The sequence below is a fragment of the Sapajus apella genome, unplaced genomic scaffold (assembly GCF_009761245.1).
Source record: "Sapajus apella isolate SASKATOON/1434 unplaced genomic scaffold, GSC_monkey_1.0 scaffold55, whole genome shotgun sequence".
In the NCBI taxonomy this organism is placed as follows: domain Eukaryota; kingdom Metazoa; phylum Chordata; class Mammalia; order Primates; family Cebidae; genus Sapajus; species Sapajus apella.
In genome coordinates, this window is record NW_022436995.1 from 8,452,524 (window position 1) to 8,472,977 (window position 20,454).

General features: G+C 40.1%; 1 protein-coding gene across 11 annotated transcripts in view; it reads left to right on the forward strand.

Moving 5' to 3' along the window:
- MAP2K5 (mitogen-activated protein kinase kinase 5) overlaps positions 1–20,454 on the forward strand; it is a 261,524-nt gene that overhangs the window by 15,398 nt on the left and 225,672 nt on the right. For 10 of the 11 annotated variants that reach the window (XM_032244603.1, XM_032244610.1, XM_032244604.1 and 7 more), the window contains exon 3: positions 7,409–7,476. In XM_032244603.1, the coding sequence (XP_032100494.1) occupies positions 7,409–7,476 (68 nt within the window). Of the gene's footprint in view, positions 1–7,408; positions 7,477–18,283; positions 18,902–20,454 lie in introns of those variants that run through there. The other variant, XM_032244613.1, reaches the window with a different exon arrangement.

Below are 20,454 nucleotides of genomic sequence, written 5' to 3' on the forward strand. Positions count from 1 at the left end.
TTTGAGATGGAGTTTCACTCTTGTTACCCAGGCTGGAGTGCAATGGCGCGATCTCGGCTCACCGCAACCTCCGCCTCCTGGGTTCAGGCAATTCTCCTGCCTCAACTTCCTAAGTAGCTGGGATTACAGGCACGCGCCACCATGCCCAGCTAATGTTTTTGTATTTTTACAAAATAACATGGTGAGACAGGGTTTCACCATGTTGACCAGGATGGTCTCGATCTCTTGACCTCGTGATCCACCCGCCTCGGACTCCCAAAGTGCTGGGATTACAGGCTTGAGCCATCGCGCCCGGCCTAGTTTTGTTTTGTTTTGTTTGTTTTTTAAGATGGAATCTTGCTCTGTTGCCCAGGCTGGAGTGCAATGGAGCAATCGCAGCTCACTGTAAACTCCACCTCCCGGTTTCAAGCAATTCTCCTGCCTCAGCCTCCCGAGTAGCTGGGATTGTAGGTGCCCGCCACCATACCTGGGTAATTTTTGTATTTTTTAGTAGAGATGGGGTTTCACCATGTTGGTCAGGCTGGTCTTGAACTCCTGAACTCAGGTGATCCACCTGCCTCAACCTCTCAAAGTGCTGGCATTACAGGTGTGAGCCACCACACCTGGCCCGTGGTTTTGTTAATTCTTGCACCATCTTCAGTTTATTTTGGTGGAAGAAATCAGATTGGGATCCAACTTTATTTTTCAAGCAGATAATTGATTCCACACCAGTTACTGAATAGGTTTTTTTTTTCCCAGTTGTGAGAACCTTTCTGAGATGAAACTAAATTCTATAACCATAAATTGTGTGTTTGTATTTCTGGGTTCTACATATGCTGTAAGAGCTTGACATTCATATAGGCCCAGAGACCCCTGCTGATTTTCACAGTTTCATTAGCAGATTAATGAGTACACCAGCACATGAGGTGATAAAAATCAACCGTGCCCACTAATGCATTTCCTGTGCATATCTGTTACTTATGTTCCTCTGCCAGCATTTTCTCTAGAGAAATAACTGCTGTAAAATGACTGTTGGATTGTTGTTGCTGGACAGTAAAATCTCACTGGTGACTGAAAAATGCATTTTAAGTCCTTGTAGACAAATGTTGTCTTAAACCTATAAAAACCATGTGGTTTCACTTTTTCGTGGCACTCATGTGTTCTGGTTTGTGGCTCTCACAAGTATCTTCACATGCATCAAACCATGCATCTGAGTTTGGTTCAGAAAACATGGTTATAGGAGAAATATTTATTTAATTTGTGCCTTTCTTCAACCCTGACTATTTTACACTCTTCTTCTCATTGTGCAGAATCATTTTCAGCTGTTTTATGAAGTTCTGGAAGGTTATTTTGTATTTAGGGTGGACATCTTTAAACCAACACATCATGTTTCATTTTGAATTTGGCATAGTATGACCATTTAAAGCAAAATTGCAATTCTGTAAGTTGTAAATTCTCAGAGTATAGGAAACAACTATAGCTGATAACTGGAGTGACACCTGTAGGAGATACTCTTAGGCTCAGATAGCCATGACAATCTCGTTAAGAATAGGTGGGTAGAAGCCTCTTTTTGCTTCAGAGAAGAGTCTAAATCATAAAATATTTGGAAGAAATGAAGTTTCTTTAAACTATTACATATGTAAAAAGATAAATGGTTGTTTGGAGGCTCTTTTTGCTTTACAGAAGGGTCTAAATCATAAAATATTTGGAAGAAATGAAGTTTCTTTCAACTATTGTATGTGTAAAAAGATAAATGGTTGTTTATAAAACTAGGTAAGTTCATGAAAAATTTTAAGTCACAATAAACCTACATTGAGCCTAAAAGTTATTTAACATGTAAGAGTTAATTATGCATCCTCAGGCCGGGCGTGGTGGCTCACGCCTGTAATCCCAGCACTTTGGGAGGCCGAGGCGGGTGGATCACGAGGTCAAGAGATTGAGACCATCCTGGTCAACATGGTGAAACCCTGTCTCTACTAAAAATACAAAACATTAGCTGGGCATGGTGGCGCATGCCTGTAATCCCAGCGACTCAGGAGGCTGAGGCAGGAGAATTGCCTGAACCCAGGAGGCGGAGGTTGCGGTGAGCCGAGATCGCGCCATTGCACTCCAGCCTGGGTAACAAGAGCGAAACTCCGTCTCAAAAAAAAAAAAAAGTTAATTATGCATCCTAGAATTTGAGACAAAATAGGAGAGCTTTAATTTGTTGAAATTTTGGCTTGAAATATTGTTGATGCAAAAAGTCCAAATCCCTTTTTATCTTATGAGACTAGTCATTTCTTATTAAGAGTCTTGTTAATTTGTATGAAAATTAAGAAGTTTGAGTCCTTTTCTCAAGCACCAGACTAGTTGTTCCTCAAGGTCAGTGGACAGGGCAGCTCATTTTTGAACCCCTAGAAATCCTACCATAGTATCTAGCACGTAATAGATACTCTGTGTGTATTTCTGGAATGCATGGATGGTTGAAGGAATGACGTAATAAGGATAAACTTTTTATATCCCATTCATCAGCAAATTCTGTTGGCTCTGTCTTCAAAATGTACCCAGCATGTGATGACTTCTCAAAACCTCATCGTGGTTTAGGCCACCATCATCTCTCCCCAGGATTAGGACAGTGGCCTCCTAACTGGTTTCCCTGTTCTACTTTTGCCTCTATACAGCCTCTTTTCCACATGGCAGCAGAGTGATTCTTTTAGCAGCCAGGTGATACCATCATTCCTACAACCCTCCAGTGATTTCCATCTCACTCCAAAGTAAAAACCAAGTCCTTAAAATGCCCTGCAAGGCTCTGCATTTTCTCATCTGCCCTCAACCTGTCCCACCATTGCTTCTCTGAACCCGTGTATTTCTCTCTCCACCTCTCATTCTGTTCTAGCCACTCTGGCTACCTCTCTGTCTGTCAAACACGTCAGGCATTCCTCTGACCCAGGGCCTTTGTATTAGCTGCTCCCTCTGCCTGGAACGGTCTTTCTCCAGATGCCAGCACAGCCCACTCTCTCACCTCCTTCAGTGTCTTTCCACTAGAGTGTAAGTTCTGTGAGGTCAGGAGTTTGTTTTTTTCTTTTTTCACTGTTACTATCCCACTGCCCAGAACAGTACTTTTATTTGCTGGAAGGAGGAAGAAAGCAAAGAAGTAAGGAAGGAATCAGGAAGAGGGAAGCAGGAAACTAAATTAGAACTCATGGATATGAAGATGTGGCCATGGAAAGTATGGCCTCTAGTCCTGCCCCCATCATTAAACTCCACACCTGAGAAGGGCTTTAAACATGTTTTCTGGTAGTTTCCTGTTGATGTCTTTCTAACCTCTACAATTATGTTTTCATTTCTTTTCTCTTACCTGGGAAAAGTGCCTTTGCAGTAGTTTTAGTTGCCACCTGGCACAGAAGGAGTGTGACAAATGACACATAATATATTGCCTTAACTTTCTGTAGCTCTTTGTAGAAGCTGGATTGTTTCTCTTGAAAGCCTTCTTGAGCCCCTGCCACCGCAGTGGGTGCTGTTTGGCTGAGAGCTCCCTGGAGTCTGCTGCTTGTCTGCTGTTTACTCAGTAGGCCATTCTGACCGCCCCTTACCTGAGGCTGCCTCTCCTCTCTATTGGGCCTTTATGTTTCTCTTCTTGGTTTTTCTTTTGGATTGCATGTTGCTTCAAATAAAATCGCTAACAACATATGGCCTGTTATGATTCTCTTTTCCCAAACTCTGCCATTTTGTATATTTGTGACACACTACAGATTTTGTGAAGATTGCTTCATAATATTTGTTTACCATCTGCTGCACTCTATTTGGTACCTTGCTAGGATTTTTTCCTCCATTTTAAGTGACATTAACAAAATCTAGCCAGTACATAGGCTTTCTGGTTCTACTTTTGCTTCCCTAATGTGCTGGAAAATCATATTACTGTGCTCCAGGCAACTAGAGAAGCCTGGAATTCTCATTGTGAACTAGTGTATCAGATTTGTCTGCTCCCCCAACCCCACCCCTTTTCTTAGTCATATCCGGTAATGCTTTTTTGGTCAGATGGCAAAGAACCTTCATGTATAAGATAGAAACAGCTCAAATTATTTTTTTTACTTCTTACTACTTAGTACCACTACTTTCTAGTGTTGTTCTCTAACATATTTATACCTTTGAAACTTTGTGCCAGTTTAGTAAGTTTTTATGATTTATGGTTCCAGCTAGTGGAATTTTTATAGCTAATCTGGTTTGATAGGCAGCTAGCCTGAGTTTTGGCTAGGTGGGTTGTATATATCCAACTTCTTGTTCAAAAAAGTATTTTAGGCTACTGCTGTAGTAAGTTGTTTAGTATGTATTTCTGCTTTTTACCCTTCACTAACTTTTCATAGCTGTCAATTCACTGTCTTTAGAGAGAAGTACAGTTTTGCTTTACAGGTTAAGGTGAATGGTTTGCTCTTGGGCTGCCATTAAGGGGTCAGAGATAGCTCAGCTTTTACCTTTTGGCTGGAGCCACCAGTCTTCTCATGGGTGTGGTTACTTTTCCAACTCAGTTTCCTCTTGGACAGAAACAGGAGTCTTTCTTTAATAAGACAACTAAGCACAGATATTAAAGAACACAGCAGACAGTCCCCCAAAGAGCAGTTTGTAAAGAAAACATACATAAAACTAGGTATTTGATTAACCCATAAGAACTATTAATCACTATTTCATATAAGCCTGATTTCATCCCCAGCCTTTATTAGAATGCCTCTTTCATCTTATCTGAAATCTTTCTTTTGGAGTCAGACCCCCTTATGGGATAGTGCCAACATTTTATCACTGGGTCGATGTCAAAAGCTATTCTAGTCTTTTGACCTTAGTTTTCTGTCCACTTAAGCAAATGCTGTTGTAATGTTTCTTTTTTTGCAACTTCTCAACAAGAAATTATGCTGGTAGCTGACTTCTTTCACAGATCTTTTTCTTCTGAAATACTCCCTTAAGAGATTTCTTAGAAATTTAGAATTCCAGAATGTTTTGGTTTAACCTTAAAGGTTAAAGCCCTAGCTTTGAGAAGTTGAACTTTCCTTTTGTTCATGATTGCGATTGAAATGATCTTTCTGTAATTGGTGCCCTTTCTTTAGAATTTATAAGAAGGATTTTCACCTGTTTTACCAAAATATAAGCACCTGCCCATCCTGTGTGAACAATACCTTACTCAGGTCCTGTGTATATTGAAATTTGAATATAAGCAGTCTCTTTGTAACCATCATCTCTATAGCTAGCTTAGTTGCAGAAATGAGATTTATTTTAAAAACCACTTTATTCAGGCTGGAAATTGTTTTTATTCCAAGTTCATGACTTCATAAAGAACATCAGTTTAGCTTACATTTAAACAGAATTTGACCTGGTTTTATAGCAGAAATGTAAAGTGCTTTCGTGTGTGGTGATATGTAACATTATATCCTTTTGTACTCTGTTTTTTCCCGTCTCCTGCATTTTTAAGAAAACTTTCACTTTAACCTTGAAAATAGTAGTTTCTAGAACCTATATATAGGGACTCCTTTCTTCTCTTTCTACAGCTAGAATGCCATTTCTCTCCCAATTCGGCCCTAGAGATTTTGTATCTAAAGTGAACAAAGGAAAGAAAAAGTGCTAGATTCCTATATAGTTCTTTATGTGTATAACATCTCTCAGGACTGTGCTGTCTTCGTTACTGAACGTGACCAGTGTATGCCTTTTACTCTGAAAACAGGCAACTCTTAATAACAGAATACTGGTAATGGCTCTCCCAGATTTAGACAGTGTGATCTTGGTGATGCTGATTCACACCGAGTTGGGGAACTCTGCAGGAGTGAACCAGGATCCAGAAACAAATGCTTGGAAAGAAAACCTGAATGACAGCTGTGGGTCACTGAATGGGGCTGGTCGAAATGTTGGTTTCTATCATGCTATCAGATTGCTGTTGGCTACTGAAGAGATAAAGGGAGAAAGTATTTTGCTTGAAAATAAGCTAATTATGAAAGAGGACAAGCTTCCTCCTAGGGTCCCCACAGCCTAGTCACTGAGCAAGGGGGTATCCTTGGAACTACAGGAGGGAAGACTCACTGACCTGTGGCGGGGGGAAGATCCCTGTGTTGAACTGAAATCCCTGTGTACTTTCAGTAAGCGTTCCCCGAGCATGTTGTGCAGGCTTATTCTCTTCATGATGAGAGATTTAGCTGAGGCTCTCCAAGCCTGGGGTCAGAACAGCCTTTCTATATGATCAAATCAGTAATTATATTGCCAAGAGTGAACAAAAATAATAATTCTGATTTTTACAAGCATACCAGAGTTGAGGCATCCTACTGAGAGCCTGTCCCTTCCAAGTTGTCCCCTTGGGAGGTGCTGTACGTCGCTCAAGATGTTTTCGGCATTTCTTTCAACTGTGCATTTAGAGTCTACCACCTAGGTTGGCCTCACTGTTGACATATCTTTACAGAATGATGAATAGCTAACTATATATTTAGAAGTAGCCATAAGTCCTTCTTAGATATGCCTGGCAGATGGTGTGGGTGAGCAATCAGGCCAGCAATTCCTTTTTGGGTTAAAAATGAGGTTTAATACTCTCACGCAGCCTATAGGGTTTTAAAGCAGTTTTGAAGAGATATTTCAAAAACTACTTTGAATAAGTGAAGGATCATGGAATAAGTACATTATTTCTAGATGTGGTCTCTGATGATACTTATTCAAATTGACACATTCTGGTTGTGTAGTTGGTGAAGTCTTGTCCTCCAGCCTTGAGATTTAAATTATTTCAAAGTAGCATGAATAGCATTTGAAGCTTACTATGGTTGGAGAGTACGCAGAACAAGTGAAACTGTTCAGAAAGGGCTGCGAACCATAACGGGGTAGAGAGAACTGTGTTAGAGCTGCTTTACCAGTTAACCTTGCGCTAGGCCCAGCTTCTCCTGTGAAAAGAGGACAATAATGATGATGTCCATGTCATAGGTTTGTTATGATTTTTTTAAGGAGATATTGCATGTGAAGCATAGATCACAGTGCCTCATCTATAATAGTGTTCAATAAGGGTTAGCCATTTCTATCATGCTGTTCTCACATGATAGATTGCCTGGGAGAGAGGAAGAATGGAGAAATCGGGATATAGTGCTGTTTGGGAGACCAAAACTGATCTCTCTTTGGTTTTTAAAGTTCCCCAAACCAAACCCATTTTGTCATATTCCAGTTTTATTTAGTTTAACCTGGTATGTGTTGTGAATGACATGAGCCATATTTTAATTTTCTGCTATCTCTAAAAGAAAGTTTTAGTTTTACATTGAGATTCTGATCATATATTCCAAATGGAAAACAAAACAACAAACTAATTATCTCAACATCCCCCCAAAAAGTGACGTTGACAGTTAGGATATCACGTTGTAATAAACCAATTGTATTATGTTCCCTTTGTGCGTTAAACAAATACACACCTTATCATTTGCATTATGTTGCTTTTAAACAGATGAAGATGAAGATGGTGATCGAATTACAGTGAGAAGTGATGAAGAAATGAAGGCAATGCTGTCATATGTAAGTATACAACAAATGAAGATTATTTTTTTGTGAAGTGTTAACATAATTGAGGATGCTGTTTCTTGGGCATAGTAAAGACGTGATAAATCACAATTGCCATACATTTTACTATATAATAGGTAAAGGTTTCAAGGATTTCCGTATATGAAAGTTAAGGGCATTATTTTCAAAGACACTTACTGATCATATCATAAACATTAAGAATAATGCATCTTAATGACTTTTGCATTAGGTATGGTGCAGACTAAATGGACTATCAATTTCCTGTATTTTTTATGCAGTACTTAAAGTAACGGCTCATTAAAAATGAACCCCTGGGCTCTAAAAAATTTTTCAAAATCTACTTTCAACTGGAGATCTCTCTCACCCTTCCAGACTATAGTTACAATGTAGCTGCAGGCTTAATATGGATACACGATTTAAAGATGTGCTCTTGGTTATTTATGCACTACCCATCCTACTCCCACCGAAAATGAACTACAGGGTTACTTACTGAATCAAAGTGATTTGAATATATTCTGAAATGACTTCTTTTCTGTTTAAAATTTTACTGAAAACCTGCGTTAACATTTGTCTGATACTGAAGTAAACAAGAGTAAAGGGCCTATTTCTGAAGCTTCAGTACTAAGCTTGAGAAATGCAACTCTCATGAGGGAACACAGGTTATCTGAACCTTGATTTGAGCCTCCCTCTCAAGTTATGTTTTATTGCATCTGAGTTTATAATCTGTTTATAAAACCTTTTCCAGTGGTCTGGTAGAAAGAGCACTGGACTGGAAGTCAGGAGACCTTAGCTCTACTGAGATTTCTTGGCCTTAGGCAAATCACTTAACCTTTCAGTGCTGTAGTTGCCTCATCTGTCAATTGTGAATAATAATACTTGTCCTTTATACTGCACAAGGCATTGTAATGATCAGATGGGAGAATAGATGTGAAAGCCCTTTGAAAAGTTAAAAGTTCTATACAAATGCAAATGATGGAATCATTTGGAATCATGTGGAAATGATGGAATCAGGGCTGTTGCTTTTCATTGAGACTCTAATCTTAGTCAACATTTAGGTTGTAGGTTTTTGATAGACTTCAACTTCAACCAGGATATTGTTTCATTGTAATGAAAACCATAAACTATGGGTTTCCGCCAGTAGTTTTAATTTAGGGTAGGAGGAAAGAGAACAAGAAGGATAGGATGATTAACAGCATTGCATTCCAACCAGCACAGAATAGGAAAAGTCAATTTCCCATTGACTTCCCATTAACTTATGTGAGAGTCTTTGTGTACTAAGAATTTAGAGCTGGGCTCATCAGTACCTTGGAAGGCAGAATAGGATTGTCTGCTGAAAAGGTCTAGCACTAGTATTGATAGATTGACTAACTCTCCTGAGAATGTGACATGCTTATTTTTAGAAACACACACACAGATGGGTTCTAATTTTCTCACATATGTCCATTGCAGAGAACTGACATCAATATATTTTCATTATGTATTCAACTTAACCACATGCAAAAGATATGTACTTTGGGTATGATTTTACAAATTGTGCTTTTTGAAAATGTTAGTGGATGTGATCATGGTGATAATAATAATGATGATTTCCATTTCTAAGTTACTGCTATATTCAAAATGCTTGAGGTATTTAAATTTTTAGTTTTAATAATCACTCTGCAATACAGATATTATCATCATCCCTGTTTCTTAGATGAGGAAGCTATATGCCCAAGATTTTAGAGCTAGTATGAATGTGACTATGGAATTTAAATTGTTTCTTTTTTTCCCCCACGCTGTTCCTTATTTACTGTTTTACATTGTCTCGCCCCCACATTCCTCCTTGCACATTTGCAGCAGGATCTTTTTATGTGAACACCATATTTATTTTTGAGACAAAGTCTTGCTCTGTCACCCAGGCTGAAGTGCAGTGGCATGATCTTGGCTCACTGCAACCTCCTCCTCCCAGGTTTGAGTGATTCTCCTACTTCAGCCTCCTTGAGTAGCTGGGATTACAGGCACCTACCACCATGCCCAGCTAATTTTTGTATTTTTAGTAGAGACAGAGTTTCACCATGTTGGCCAGGCAGGTCTCGAACTCCTGACCTTGTGATCCACCCACCTTGGCCTCCCAAAGTGCTGGAATTATAGGCCTGAGCCACCTCACCTAGCCTATCATGACTGTTATTAAATTCTGAATAATGTGGGTTTATGTAATACCTTAGTTGTGATTTCTGCACCATATTTTCCTTACAGCATATGCTTATTTTCTCAAATGCAGTGTTTAATTATGTGTGTAGGAAATTTGTGTGTAGGAAAATATGATTACCTAATTTTATATTACATGTCCTTAATTTAAGAGTTCCTGAGATTTCTTGGAAGCTACTACTTTTTGTCTGAATAGAAGTCATCTAGCTCATTGATGAGCTAATTTTAAAATTATTTTTATAGAGATGGGGTCTTGCTTTGTTGCCCAGGTTGGTCTCAAACTCCTGGCCTCAAGTGGTCCTCCTGCCTCAGCCTCCCAAAGTGCTGGAATTATAGGCATGAGCCAAGGTGCCTAGCCAGGTTGGCTGAAATTTTGATCTGTCTCGGTTCTTATGATTGAAATTTAAGGAGAACCATTTGGACCTAATCTCACAGTAGGTTTTGGTTGGAAGTCCTCATGATTACCAGCATGTTCCTACAAATTTTCATTGGTCTTTATTTTGTAGGTTCAATTTGGCTCTGAAGTTTGAGTCCAGGATTTGGTGTAGTGGCATAGGGAAGATACTGACAGATTACTACATTTTTACTGTTTTTTACAAAAAGCTTTTTTTTTTTTGGTTTTGTTTTGTTTTGTTTTTGAGATGAAGACTCACTCTGTTGCCTAGGCTGGAGTGCAGTGGTGCGATCTCAGCTTACTGCATCCTCAGCCTCCTGGGTTCAAGTGATTCTCATGCCTCAGCCTCCCAGGTAGCTGGTATTACAGGTGCCTGCCACCACACCTGGCTAATGTTTGTATTTTTTTGTAGAGACGGGGTTTTGCCATGTTGGCCAGGCTGGTCTTGAACTCCTGACCTCAAGTGATACGCTTGCCTTGGCCTTCCAAAGTGCTGGGGTTGCAGGCATGAGCCACCGCACTCGGCCAAAAAAGCTTAGTTTTTCATTTAGAATTCAGTAAATCTGTACTCACCTTACTATTTCTTTAAAAGCCATTATGTGGGAAAGCAAAAATAGAGGCACTTTTACCGTTAGTCCTTTAATCATTCTTTTCCATTGATTACAAAGGTCAAGTAAATAGACAGCCTATACCTCTGCTTAAGAATAAAAACAGATTTGCAACCTCTGAGTTGAAACTTGAAGAATTACTTCTTCCCCGTTTGGATGCAAGCATTTTCTGGCTTTGGGCCAGTACAAATGTACATTTTTATCAGTAATTTAAACAGATTTTTGTATTAGACCTGAAAATGTTGCCTTTTTAATTGAAAACTTATCAATTATTTAAATTGCTAGCAGCCTGAGGCTGTTAATTTTATGAGTGCCATAATAATGGCATACAGTGGTTTTTGATACATGTAACACATGGAATATTGTATTGTGGTAAGGATTTGTCACGACAATAGGTTGTCGTGTACTGTTAAATAATAACCAGCATATTAAGCCAAAGTCTGTTGTCACACATTAGTACCATTTTATGTAAGTTATTTAGAAGTTGTATTCTTTTCTTCATTAGATATATTTTTAAGAGATAATGAGAAGAAAACAAAGCTATAATAAATTGTCTTTTAGGAAAATGTAAAGTAATTTGGTCTCCAAGGAGATATTTAATGTATTGAAAGAATTCAGCAGCCAAATGTTATTACAGCACCATTGTGATAGCTCTCTGCGTTTTGTTATGAGTTTGTGTTAATCAACAATCTGTTTTTATAGCATAGTTTCTTGTAAGTTATGTTGTTAGAATATTCCGCTTCTGGGATCATGGCTTTTCCTCTGACACTATTGTATCTTTTTAATTCCTCCATAAAGTATTTTTTTAATTAGAATTTGAAATGCTTTATTAGAAAAAAAATACAACCTACATATTCTGAAAACTAAATACCTGATCATTGCTAATTAAATATTCCATTACTGTAGTTTAAATTTTCTTGTTGTTGTTCTCGTTTCCTCCTCTCATTTTCTAGAAAGATTGAAAATAGCATGCTGCTTTTTTCCTTCCATATTTTTGTATTTGTTGCCTGGTAGTTCTATGGAGGCCCAGTTCTAGGAGGGGATTTTTTTACTGTTAATTCTCCTGTTTTGGGCGACCTTTCATTGGGAAATTCAGCTAATACATCTTGCTTTTGTAAATAGATTTATATTTGTTTCTGCTAAATCCGGTGTTTAGGGACTTATTACACCTGGTTCTCTTAATACTGAGAGGCTTGTGTGAGTGGAACAGAGTATTAACAAACATAATTTTCATCATTTTGTCTATTCTCACTATATCATGTTTTCCCACATTGCCAGAAGAGTATGGGATCCATTTTACTGTAATGCCTCCCATTATGAGAACTTGTATTATATTAAGCACAAGACCTTGTATTTAAGAGGAGTGTAAGTATTCCCTTTGGTGTATTTGACCACAGTGTACCTTGTTAGACGTTGTGTACTATAAGGGAAAAATACTTTTTGACCTGTGGAACACCTTGTAAATTGGGATATGATTGGCTTTATCCTAGTATAAATAACTTAGACATTACTTCTAAAATCATGCAGTTACTTAAGTCGAGTTGGAAGGGAACGACAGAGGTTTTGTTCAACTCTTTCATTTTACAAATAAGGACATTGAGGGCCACGGAGAATAGAAGATTCAGATTAGTTGGAAGTCACATGGCTAATTAAAGGGAAGGCCTGGATACAGACTCTTAGTCTCTTCGCTCCTGGTTGTTTTAAATAAGGTTTTTGTTTTGGTATCTATCGTCCTGCTCAGCTTTGCAAATACTACTTTTTTCTGAGTGTAAAAAATAATGCTTATTACTAAAATGTCACTGTACTTGAGTGTGAAGAGAAATGTAAAAAATAAATACTCTGTGGGCATCTGAAGGTTTAAAGATTTTGTCCTTACCTACAAGGCTGTGTTTTATGTGTTTACCAAATTTGTTGTCCATTTAGGAATTGAATAATGGCATCAGGGCCTTAGCCATTATGAAGTTTTCTTTAAAGAGCAAAGAAGTTGGAAGCTCATTTTCCACATGGTGCTTTCAAAACTGCCACATATTAAGTAGGTTCTACTTTGAACTTGTTTGCAGATGGCAAAATCAGTTCAGCTTTCAGTGAGTGGTTAGTCCCCTAATTCGATGGAATTTATCCAACTGATGACACAGTATATTCTTTGGGAAAGGTAGAGAAATGGTGAAAAGAATGAGAAAGGGAAACTGAAGGAAATAAATTGTTTTGGAAATTATTTACTCAAATAATGAGATGCTCCAAGCTGTAAGTAAAGTTTTTGTTTTGTTTTCTCATCCTGGTCAAAAAAGAAAACTTTTTTCCAGAGGCAGATTACTTTAATTCTCTTCTCTGTATTGTTTGGGACATTTGGATGCCCTTGAAATAGTGATAAAAGTGTAGTGGCCCCTTTTAGCTCCTGTCGTGATCTATCTTGGGGCCTTTTTGGTAGCAAGGAGCAGAAGCATATTCAAGTTTGCGTCAGAATGAGGAATTTATTATGTGGCTCTTGGAAGCAAAGGGAAAGATAAGCACAAGCAGGCCTCGGTCTTGGTAGCACCGGGGCGCCCTGTGGACCGCTGGAGTAGAAGGCTTGGACCACCAACATTCGGTCATTTATATGGCTCTGCTCCCAGTTCAGTTCCATCTCTGTGGAGGCCTCTGCTTAGCCTATTTATAACAAAATGTCTCATTTGGCTTGCTGTCTGCATGGCCTGATGTCCTGTTTTATTTAAGTGGCAGGTTCCCTGAAGCTACTATTAAAACTTCTACTTTAAGAGGAATAGCAGAATTGCTGCAGCCTAAAAATCAGGTGTAAGGTCAGTGTGGACACTAGCCTGAGCTAACCAAGGTAATGACTCTGAAAGTTTCAGCTGAGTGGATCCCATAAGTTCTGGGCCTATTGCTGAATACAGATTTAAACTCCCTCTGCCGACACATATTACCTTAAACTTAGCCAATTTGAATTTCATCTGCTATTGGCTCGCCAAACTTCTATTAAGACCATCTGGAGCTCCCTAAAGTCCTTTATGGTTTTATCCAAACGGTGTTATCATCAAACTTGGCCAACTTGCTGTCATTTTCACTTTCAAGCCACTAGTAAATACATCTATCCAATAACACCAGCCTGTAAATAGGCCCCAGACTTAGTCCCTGTTGACCTTCACATTGTGATTTTCTTTCTCATCATCTAATCAATCTGTGACCACATGTGGACCCTCGGTCCAGTCTTTTAAAGAAGAGCTTGTATATATTGTAGTCTCCTCATGGCTGAGTTGTTAGGGAGTTAGGGCCTGAAGCCAGGTGAGTAAATGTAGCTATTAATTTGATATTCAAAATAGATTGGCTTCATATGTTATTTTTGACCACTGGGACAGTTGTGTGCCTTGTGAGAGGTCAGCATCATAAAGGAAAAACATCTTAATGTAAAGTATGAGAAATAATTGAAAGAAGGTGTAACTAATGACACATCTGAGTAGGGTTATAATTGAATTTGTCGCCATTTGACAGAGTTAGGATTGTTGGGTTCTTCACTGGGAAAACTAATAAATTAACTATGGACAGAAAATAGTTGGTTAGTTTATTGCTTATTGTTGTAATTACTGACTGAGCTACATATAATGGGGTGTGCTTGCAGTATTGACAAAACAGGAATTGGAAAATTTTATCATTAGTATGAAAAAACAACATGAATATTCCTTATAAGTGAAATACTGTGCCAATTATATTGTGTGTTAGGCATGCTAAGGAGAGATTTAGGAAACTGACCTGTTATAAATGTATGGAAGAATAATAAATAGGCCTGATATTTCCTCTGTATGTGAGACTTGCTGCTGAGTAAGTTAGAAGGCATGACCAATGAGAGCCTTTACTATGTCTATACCAGTTCCTCTCTAGATTCTTCCTGGAAAGATTTGCGCAGCGTCTGTAATGTGCTAGGCACTACATGGCAGTGATTTCTCAGGTTTTTGAAGGCATAGTCCGTTCTGAAAGTCTTTCGGAAGTTGTTTCTTTTTTTCCTCAGAAAATTCACAAAATGCAGCATTTTATCAGCTTCAGGGATCTCCTAAAGCCCGTATAGATCCCAGGTTAATACCTTTGGTATAAGAGAAAATAAAATATACAAGGCATGGTTCCTGCCCTTGTTGAGCTTCCCAAAGAGAAACAATGTTCTCCACAGTACCCATTTACCTTATTGTTTATAGTACTGTAGTAATTGAGGGGACGGAAGCGATACTGACTCAACCTCAGTAAACCAATTAGTTAAATTCTACCCCTGTACCTTGTCCAGATGTCTCAGTGGTCTTGCTTGGTGGTTTCTGTGTCACCCTGTTGTTAACGAACATTTTTCTTCTAGGTACTCTTGCTTGGAAATGAGAGAGTCGGGGTACCATTTCCTATTTCAAGATTTTTTTTTTAAAGTACTTTTTAAGAAGTTTTCTCATATACCAGCTCCTTTAATTTTGATCTTAACATCTTTATAAGGTGAGCAGGGCAGGATTTTCCCTATTTTTATAGCAGACGCTACCAAGGCACAAACAATAATGCGCCATTCTTGAGGTCACACAGCTGGTCAATAGAGAGCTGGGGCCTGAGGTCACTCCCTTGGTAGTTTGCTTCCTCATTCATCCAACCAGTTTTTCATGCAGCAAATGTTTATTGGATGGCAGTTCTCTGGCCAAGTGCTATGCAAGGTGGCGGGGTGCAGTGAGCGTGCAGTTCATGCCCTCCAGGAGCTCGTGGTCCAGTCAGGGAGATTAACAAAAAAGGAAACAGAGTTCAGTGTGGGAAAAAAAGAAAAACTCATAATTACCAAGCAGAGTGATAAATGATATAATACACCTAAGCATTAGGTGCTCTGTGAGCACAAGAAGTGCGTAATCTAGCTTTGGGGACCAAGAAGGCTTCCTGAAGAGGGCGGTGTCCAGGTGGAGTAACTTAGGATGAGGGGACTAGGAAGGATGTTTGGGGCAGAAAGAACAGTATGTTTAAAGAGTACCTGGTGAATCAGGAGGAGCTGACTGTGATTCAGTCTGTATGGACAGTGACGGAGGAGAGAGTAGATGAGGCTGGGAGGAAAGTGGGTTAGACCATGGAGGGCCTTAGCTTGAGGGAACAGGGAAGTGTCATGATCGTGTGTCATATTGTCAGAGGCATTTGAGTCATAGTGACTGTATTAGTCAGTTTTCATACTGTTATCAGAAAGGTGTCCTGATCCAGACCCCAAGAGAGGGTTCTTGGATATTGTGCAAGAAAGAATTCAGGGTGAGTCCACAGTGCAAAGTGAAGGCCAGAAAGTAAAGTGGTGAAAGAATGGCTACTTACTCCATAGACAGAGTAGGGCGTCCCGGAAAGTAAGAGGAGGAACGGGCCCACCAGATGTTTGCTTATGTATAGGATAAAAAAGGATCATGGGAGATGTGCTCTGCTACAGGCTTTGTGACAAAGGATTAATTTTCTTAATATATTTTGCAAGAATCGATATTATTACCTTTAAAGCAAAATTAAGAATGCTTTTCTCCTCAAGCTATCAGGATATCAGGACATTCCTGAATCTGAGTGTGTTTAGTAAATGTTATCAATCTGCCCTTAATCATAAACATCTAGAGTGTAGGAATACCTAACTTCCTGGCAATGCAGCCCAGCAAGTGCTAGCCCTCTTTGTCCTAGCCTTCACTCAAGATGGAGTTGTTCTGATTCAAATGCCTTTGACAACACTGCTATAAAGAACTATTTGACTGCATAATTTATAAAGAAAAGAGGTTTAATTGACTCATAGCTCTGCATGGCTGGGGAGGCCTCAGGAAACTTACCATCATGGCAGAAGACAAACGGGAAGCAAGTACCTTCTTCACAGGGTGGCAGGAGAGAGAGCTTGGGGGATCTGCCACACTTAAACCGGCATCTCTCATGAGAATTCACTCACTATCATGAGAACAGCTAGGGGAAAATCCATCCCCAGGATCCAGTCACCTCTCACCAGACCCCTTCTCCGATTTGACAGGACATTTAGGCGGGGACACAAATCTAAACCATGTCAGACTCCATCTTGAATAGGGGCTAGGTAAAATAAGGCTGAGACTTGCTGTGCTACAGCCCCAGGAAGTTAGGCATTCTTAGTCACAGCATGTTTACAGTTAAGGGAACAGGTTAATAGCGTTTGCCAAACAGACTCAGGACTTAACAGACCCAGGAAATGTCCTGATGTCCTGATATCTTAAGAACAAAAGCATTCTAAATTTAAGATTAGGTTTTGGCCAGGCGTGGTGTCTCAGGTCTGTAATCCCAGCACTTTGGGAGGTCGAGGAGGGCAGATCACCTGAGGTCGGGAGTGTGGGACCAGCCTGACTAACATGGAAAAAAAACCCCGTCTCTACTAAAAATACAAAATTAGCTGGGTGTGGTAGTGCAATCCTTAATCTCAGCTAATCAGGAGGCTGAGGCAGGAGAATCGCTTGAACCTGGGAGGCAGAGGTTGCAGTGAGCCAGAATTGCGCCATTGCATTCCAGCCTGGGCAACAAGAGCAAAACTCCGTCTCAAAAAAAAAAAAAGAGTAAGTTTTGCTTTAAAGATAATATAGACTCTTGTGGAATATAGTAGTTACACAAAGATGAACAATCCTGTATCATGAGCCCTTGTAGTAGAGAACATCTCCTCCATACGGTTTTTTTACCTTGTTATCTTACATATAAACAAGCATTGTACCTAAGGTGGGTGTGTTCCTCCTCTTACTTTTTGGGAAAACCCAGCTCTGACTGGATTTACTGGTGGAGCCATTCTTTTATTCCTTTAAGTTCTTTTTTTTGGGGGGGGGGCGGGGACAGAGTCTCACTCTGTTACCCAGGCTGGTTGGTGAGCAGTGGCACCATCTTGGCTCACTGCAACCCCCGCCTCCTGGGTTCAAGCCATTCTCCTGCCTCAGCCTCGCGAGTGGCTGGGACTCCAGGTGTGCACCACCACGCCTGGCTAATTTTTGTATCTTTTAGTAGAAATGGGGTTTCACCATAATTGGACAGGCTGGTCTGGAACTCCTGAGCTCGTGATCTGCCTGCCTCAGCCTCCCAAAGTGCTGGGATTATAAGCGTGAGCCACATGTCCGGTCCCTTTTGTTTCTTAATAAACTTGCTTTCACTATACTCTGTAGACTCATTCGAAATTCTTTCTTCCACAAGATCTAAGAACCCTCTTTTGGGGTGTGGATCAGGACCCCTTTCTGATAACAGTATCTCTCAGGAGTGGGTTGGGGTAGAGAATTTCTGAAGCATGGGAGTCTGTTCTCTGTAAAAGACATTGGTGGTCACAGGACTGCAGAAAAGTTAACAGACTTGAGAAGTGGGGAGGATGTCAAGTTAATAAAATTTAGTAGGCCAGGCACGGTGGCTCATGCCTGTAATCCCGGCACTTCGGGAGTCTGAGGTGGATGGATCACATGAGGTCAGGAGTTTGAGACCAGCCTGGCCAACTTGGTGAAGCCCCGTCTCTACTAAAAATATAAAAATCAGACAAGCATGGTGGTCAGTGCCTGTAATCTCAGCTACTTGGGAGGCTGAGGCAGGAGAATTACTTGAACCCAGGAGGCCGAAGTTGTAGTGAGCCAGGAGTGCACCATTGCACTCCAGCCTGGGTGACAGAGCAAGACTCTGTCTCAAAAAATAAATAAATAGATAAAATGTGATTGACTATGGGGAAGAAGAGAAGAGAGATGGTTTGGATCACTTCCAGATTTCTGGTTTGGGAAACAGGGTCATAGTGATGGTATTTCCTGAGACAGTAAACCCAGGCAGCAGAAGACAGGTCTAGGGTCTGAGAGGGGATGGGAGAGGAATTCAGTTTTGGACCTTTTGTATTGGAGGAGGCTCTGGACAACCAGCTGGGAATGTTTCAGAACTTAGGAGAGAAATCTGGGCTGGAAATAGAGATTTGTGACTTATCAGCTCCTAATTAGTCTCAGTGATTCCTCTGGTAATTGAAACCTTTGAAGTGGCTGAAGTAACTCAAGGAGTGTATAAAATGAGAAGGCTGATGTGGGGGAAATCCCGCATTTAAAGGAGAGGTGGGGAAATAACCACTTAATAGGAAACTGAGTGAAGTGGTTGGAGAAGTAGGAAAACCAGGGGGGGTTGCCAAAGAAAGAGCCAGAGGTCACCCATCAGCACAGATGTCTGCCAGCCTCCGAAAGATCAGAGGACATAACTTAACTTGCATAGGGTGTGAGCGAAGCCATAGCTCTCCACCAGCTCAGCAGTCTACCAGGTAACCCTGCCTATTTAGGTAAATGTTTTGAGAAATATGAGATAATCTGCCTCTTAACTTGTAAGCAATAAATATACATTTTGTACATTTTGTATACACATTTTGCACTCCTTTCATTCTATGCCGTGCCCGAGTGTATGGCATGGCCTAGAATGAAAGGAGTAATTTTTTTGTTTACTGATAAACCATTTGCTTCATCGGTTAAGTAGAGATGATGATACTTACAGAGTAGGATAGGATTGTAAGAAGCTAAGTGAGTAAACATAGATATGTAGTACTGAGCCTAACACACACAGATATCCCATAAATGATGGTAAGTTCTCTGCCTCTTTTTCTCTCTTTCTTTTACTTTCTTTTTTTTTTTTTTTTTCAGGCTTGCTGTATTGCCTAGGCTGGAGTGTAGTAACTCAATCTTGCACTACCATGCCCAGCTAAATTTTGTTTTTTAGTAGAGACAGGGTTTCACCATGTTGGCCAGGCTGGTTTTGAAATCCTGACCACAGGTGATCCACCTGCCTTGGCTTTCCAAAGTGCTGGTATTACAGATACAGTAAGAGCCACCACGCCAGGGATTCTCCCTCCCTCCCTCCGTCCCTTCCTCCCTCCCTCCCTCCCTTCCTTCCTTCCTTCCTTCCCTGCTTCCTTCCTTCTCTTCCTCCCTCTCTCCCTCCCTCCCTCCCTTCCTTTCTTCCCTGCTTCCTTCCTTCTCTTCCTCCCTTCCTCTCTCCCTCCCTCCTTCCTCTTTCTTCCTTTCCTTTCCCTTCCCTTCCCTTCCTTTTCTTTTCCTTTCCTTTCCAAGTTTTGCTATTGTTGCCCAGGCTGGAGTGCAGTGGTGCAATTTCAGCTCACTGCCACCTCCACCTCCCGAATTCAAGCAATTCTCCTGCCTTAACCTCCTGAGTAGCTGGGATTATGGGCGCCTGCCACCACACCCAGTTAATTTTTGTATTTTTAGTAGAGACAGGGTTTCACCATGTTGGCCAGGCTGGTTTGAACTTCTGACCTCAGGTGATCCGCCTGCCTTAGCCTTCCAAAGTGTTGGGATTACAGGCGTGAGCCACCGCACCTGGTCTTCTTTCTTTCTTAATAGAGAATTGTGCCTTGTAAACTTAAACTGTGCTGTTTTGGAACGCAAGTTTTTTATATGGCAGATTTCCATGAAGAAAAAAATGTACTTATTGATTGAATTGTGCCATTAGCATTAGAATTAGATTTATAACAAATATGAACACTGTAGTAAACTTGCAAACAAAACAAAGCAAAAAATTGTACTTGTTATCCCCTTGTTGAATCTCCCCCTCTGTTTCAAATTAATTAGATTTTTGGTAACTATGCTAAACTTTGTCACATTCTTATTAAAATGGCTTAAGAATTTTGAAGAACAGCTCAGAGGGACTCTGAAACTAATCTGAGTCTGGTACTGCAGATTCCATTAGCAATTGCAAAACTGATTAATCTTTTACCCAGTTAGCTTATCGATCATCACTGCAGTTACTCCCTGTAATAGATTATGCAAGGGATAGCAGAATAAAACACGTTTTATAACTGCTGCT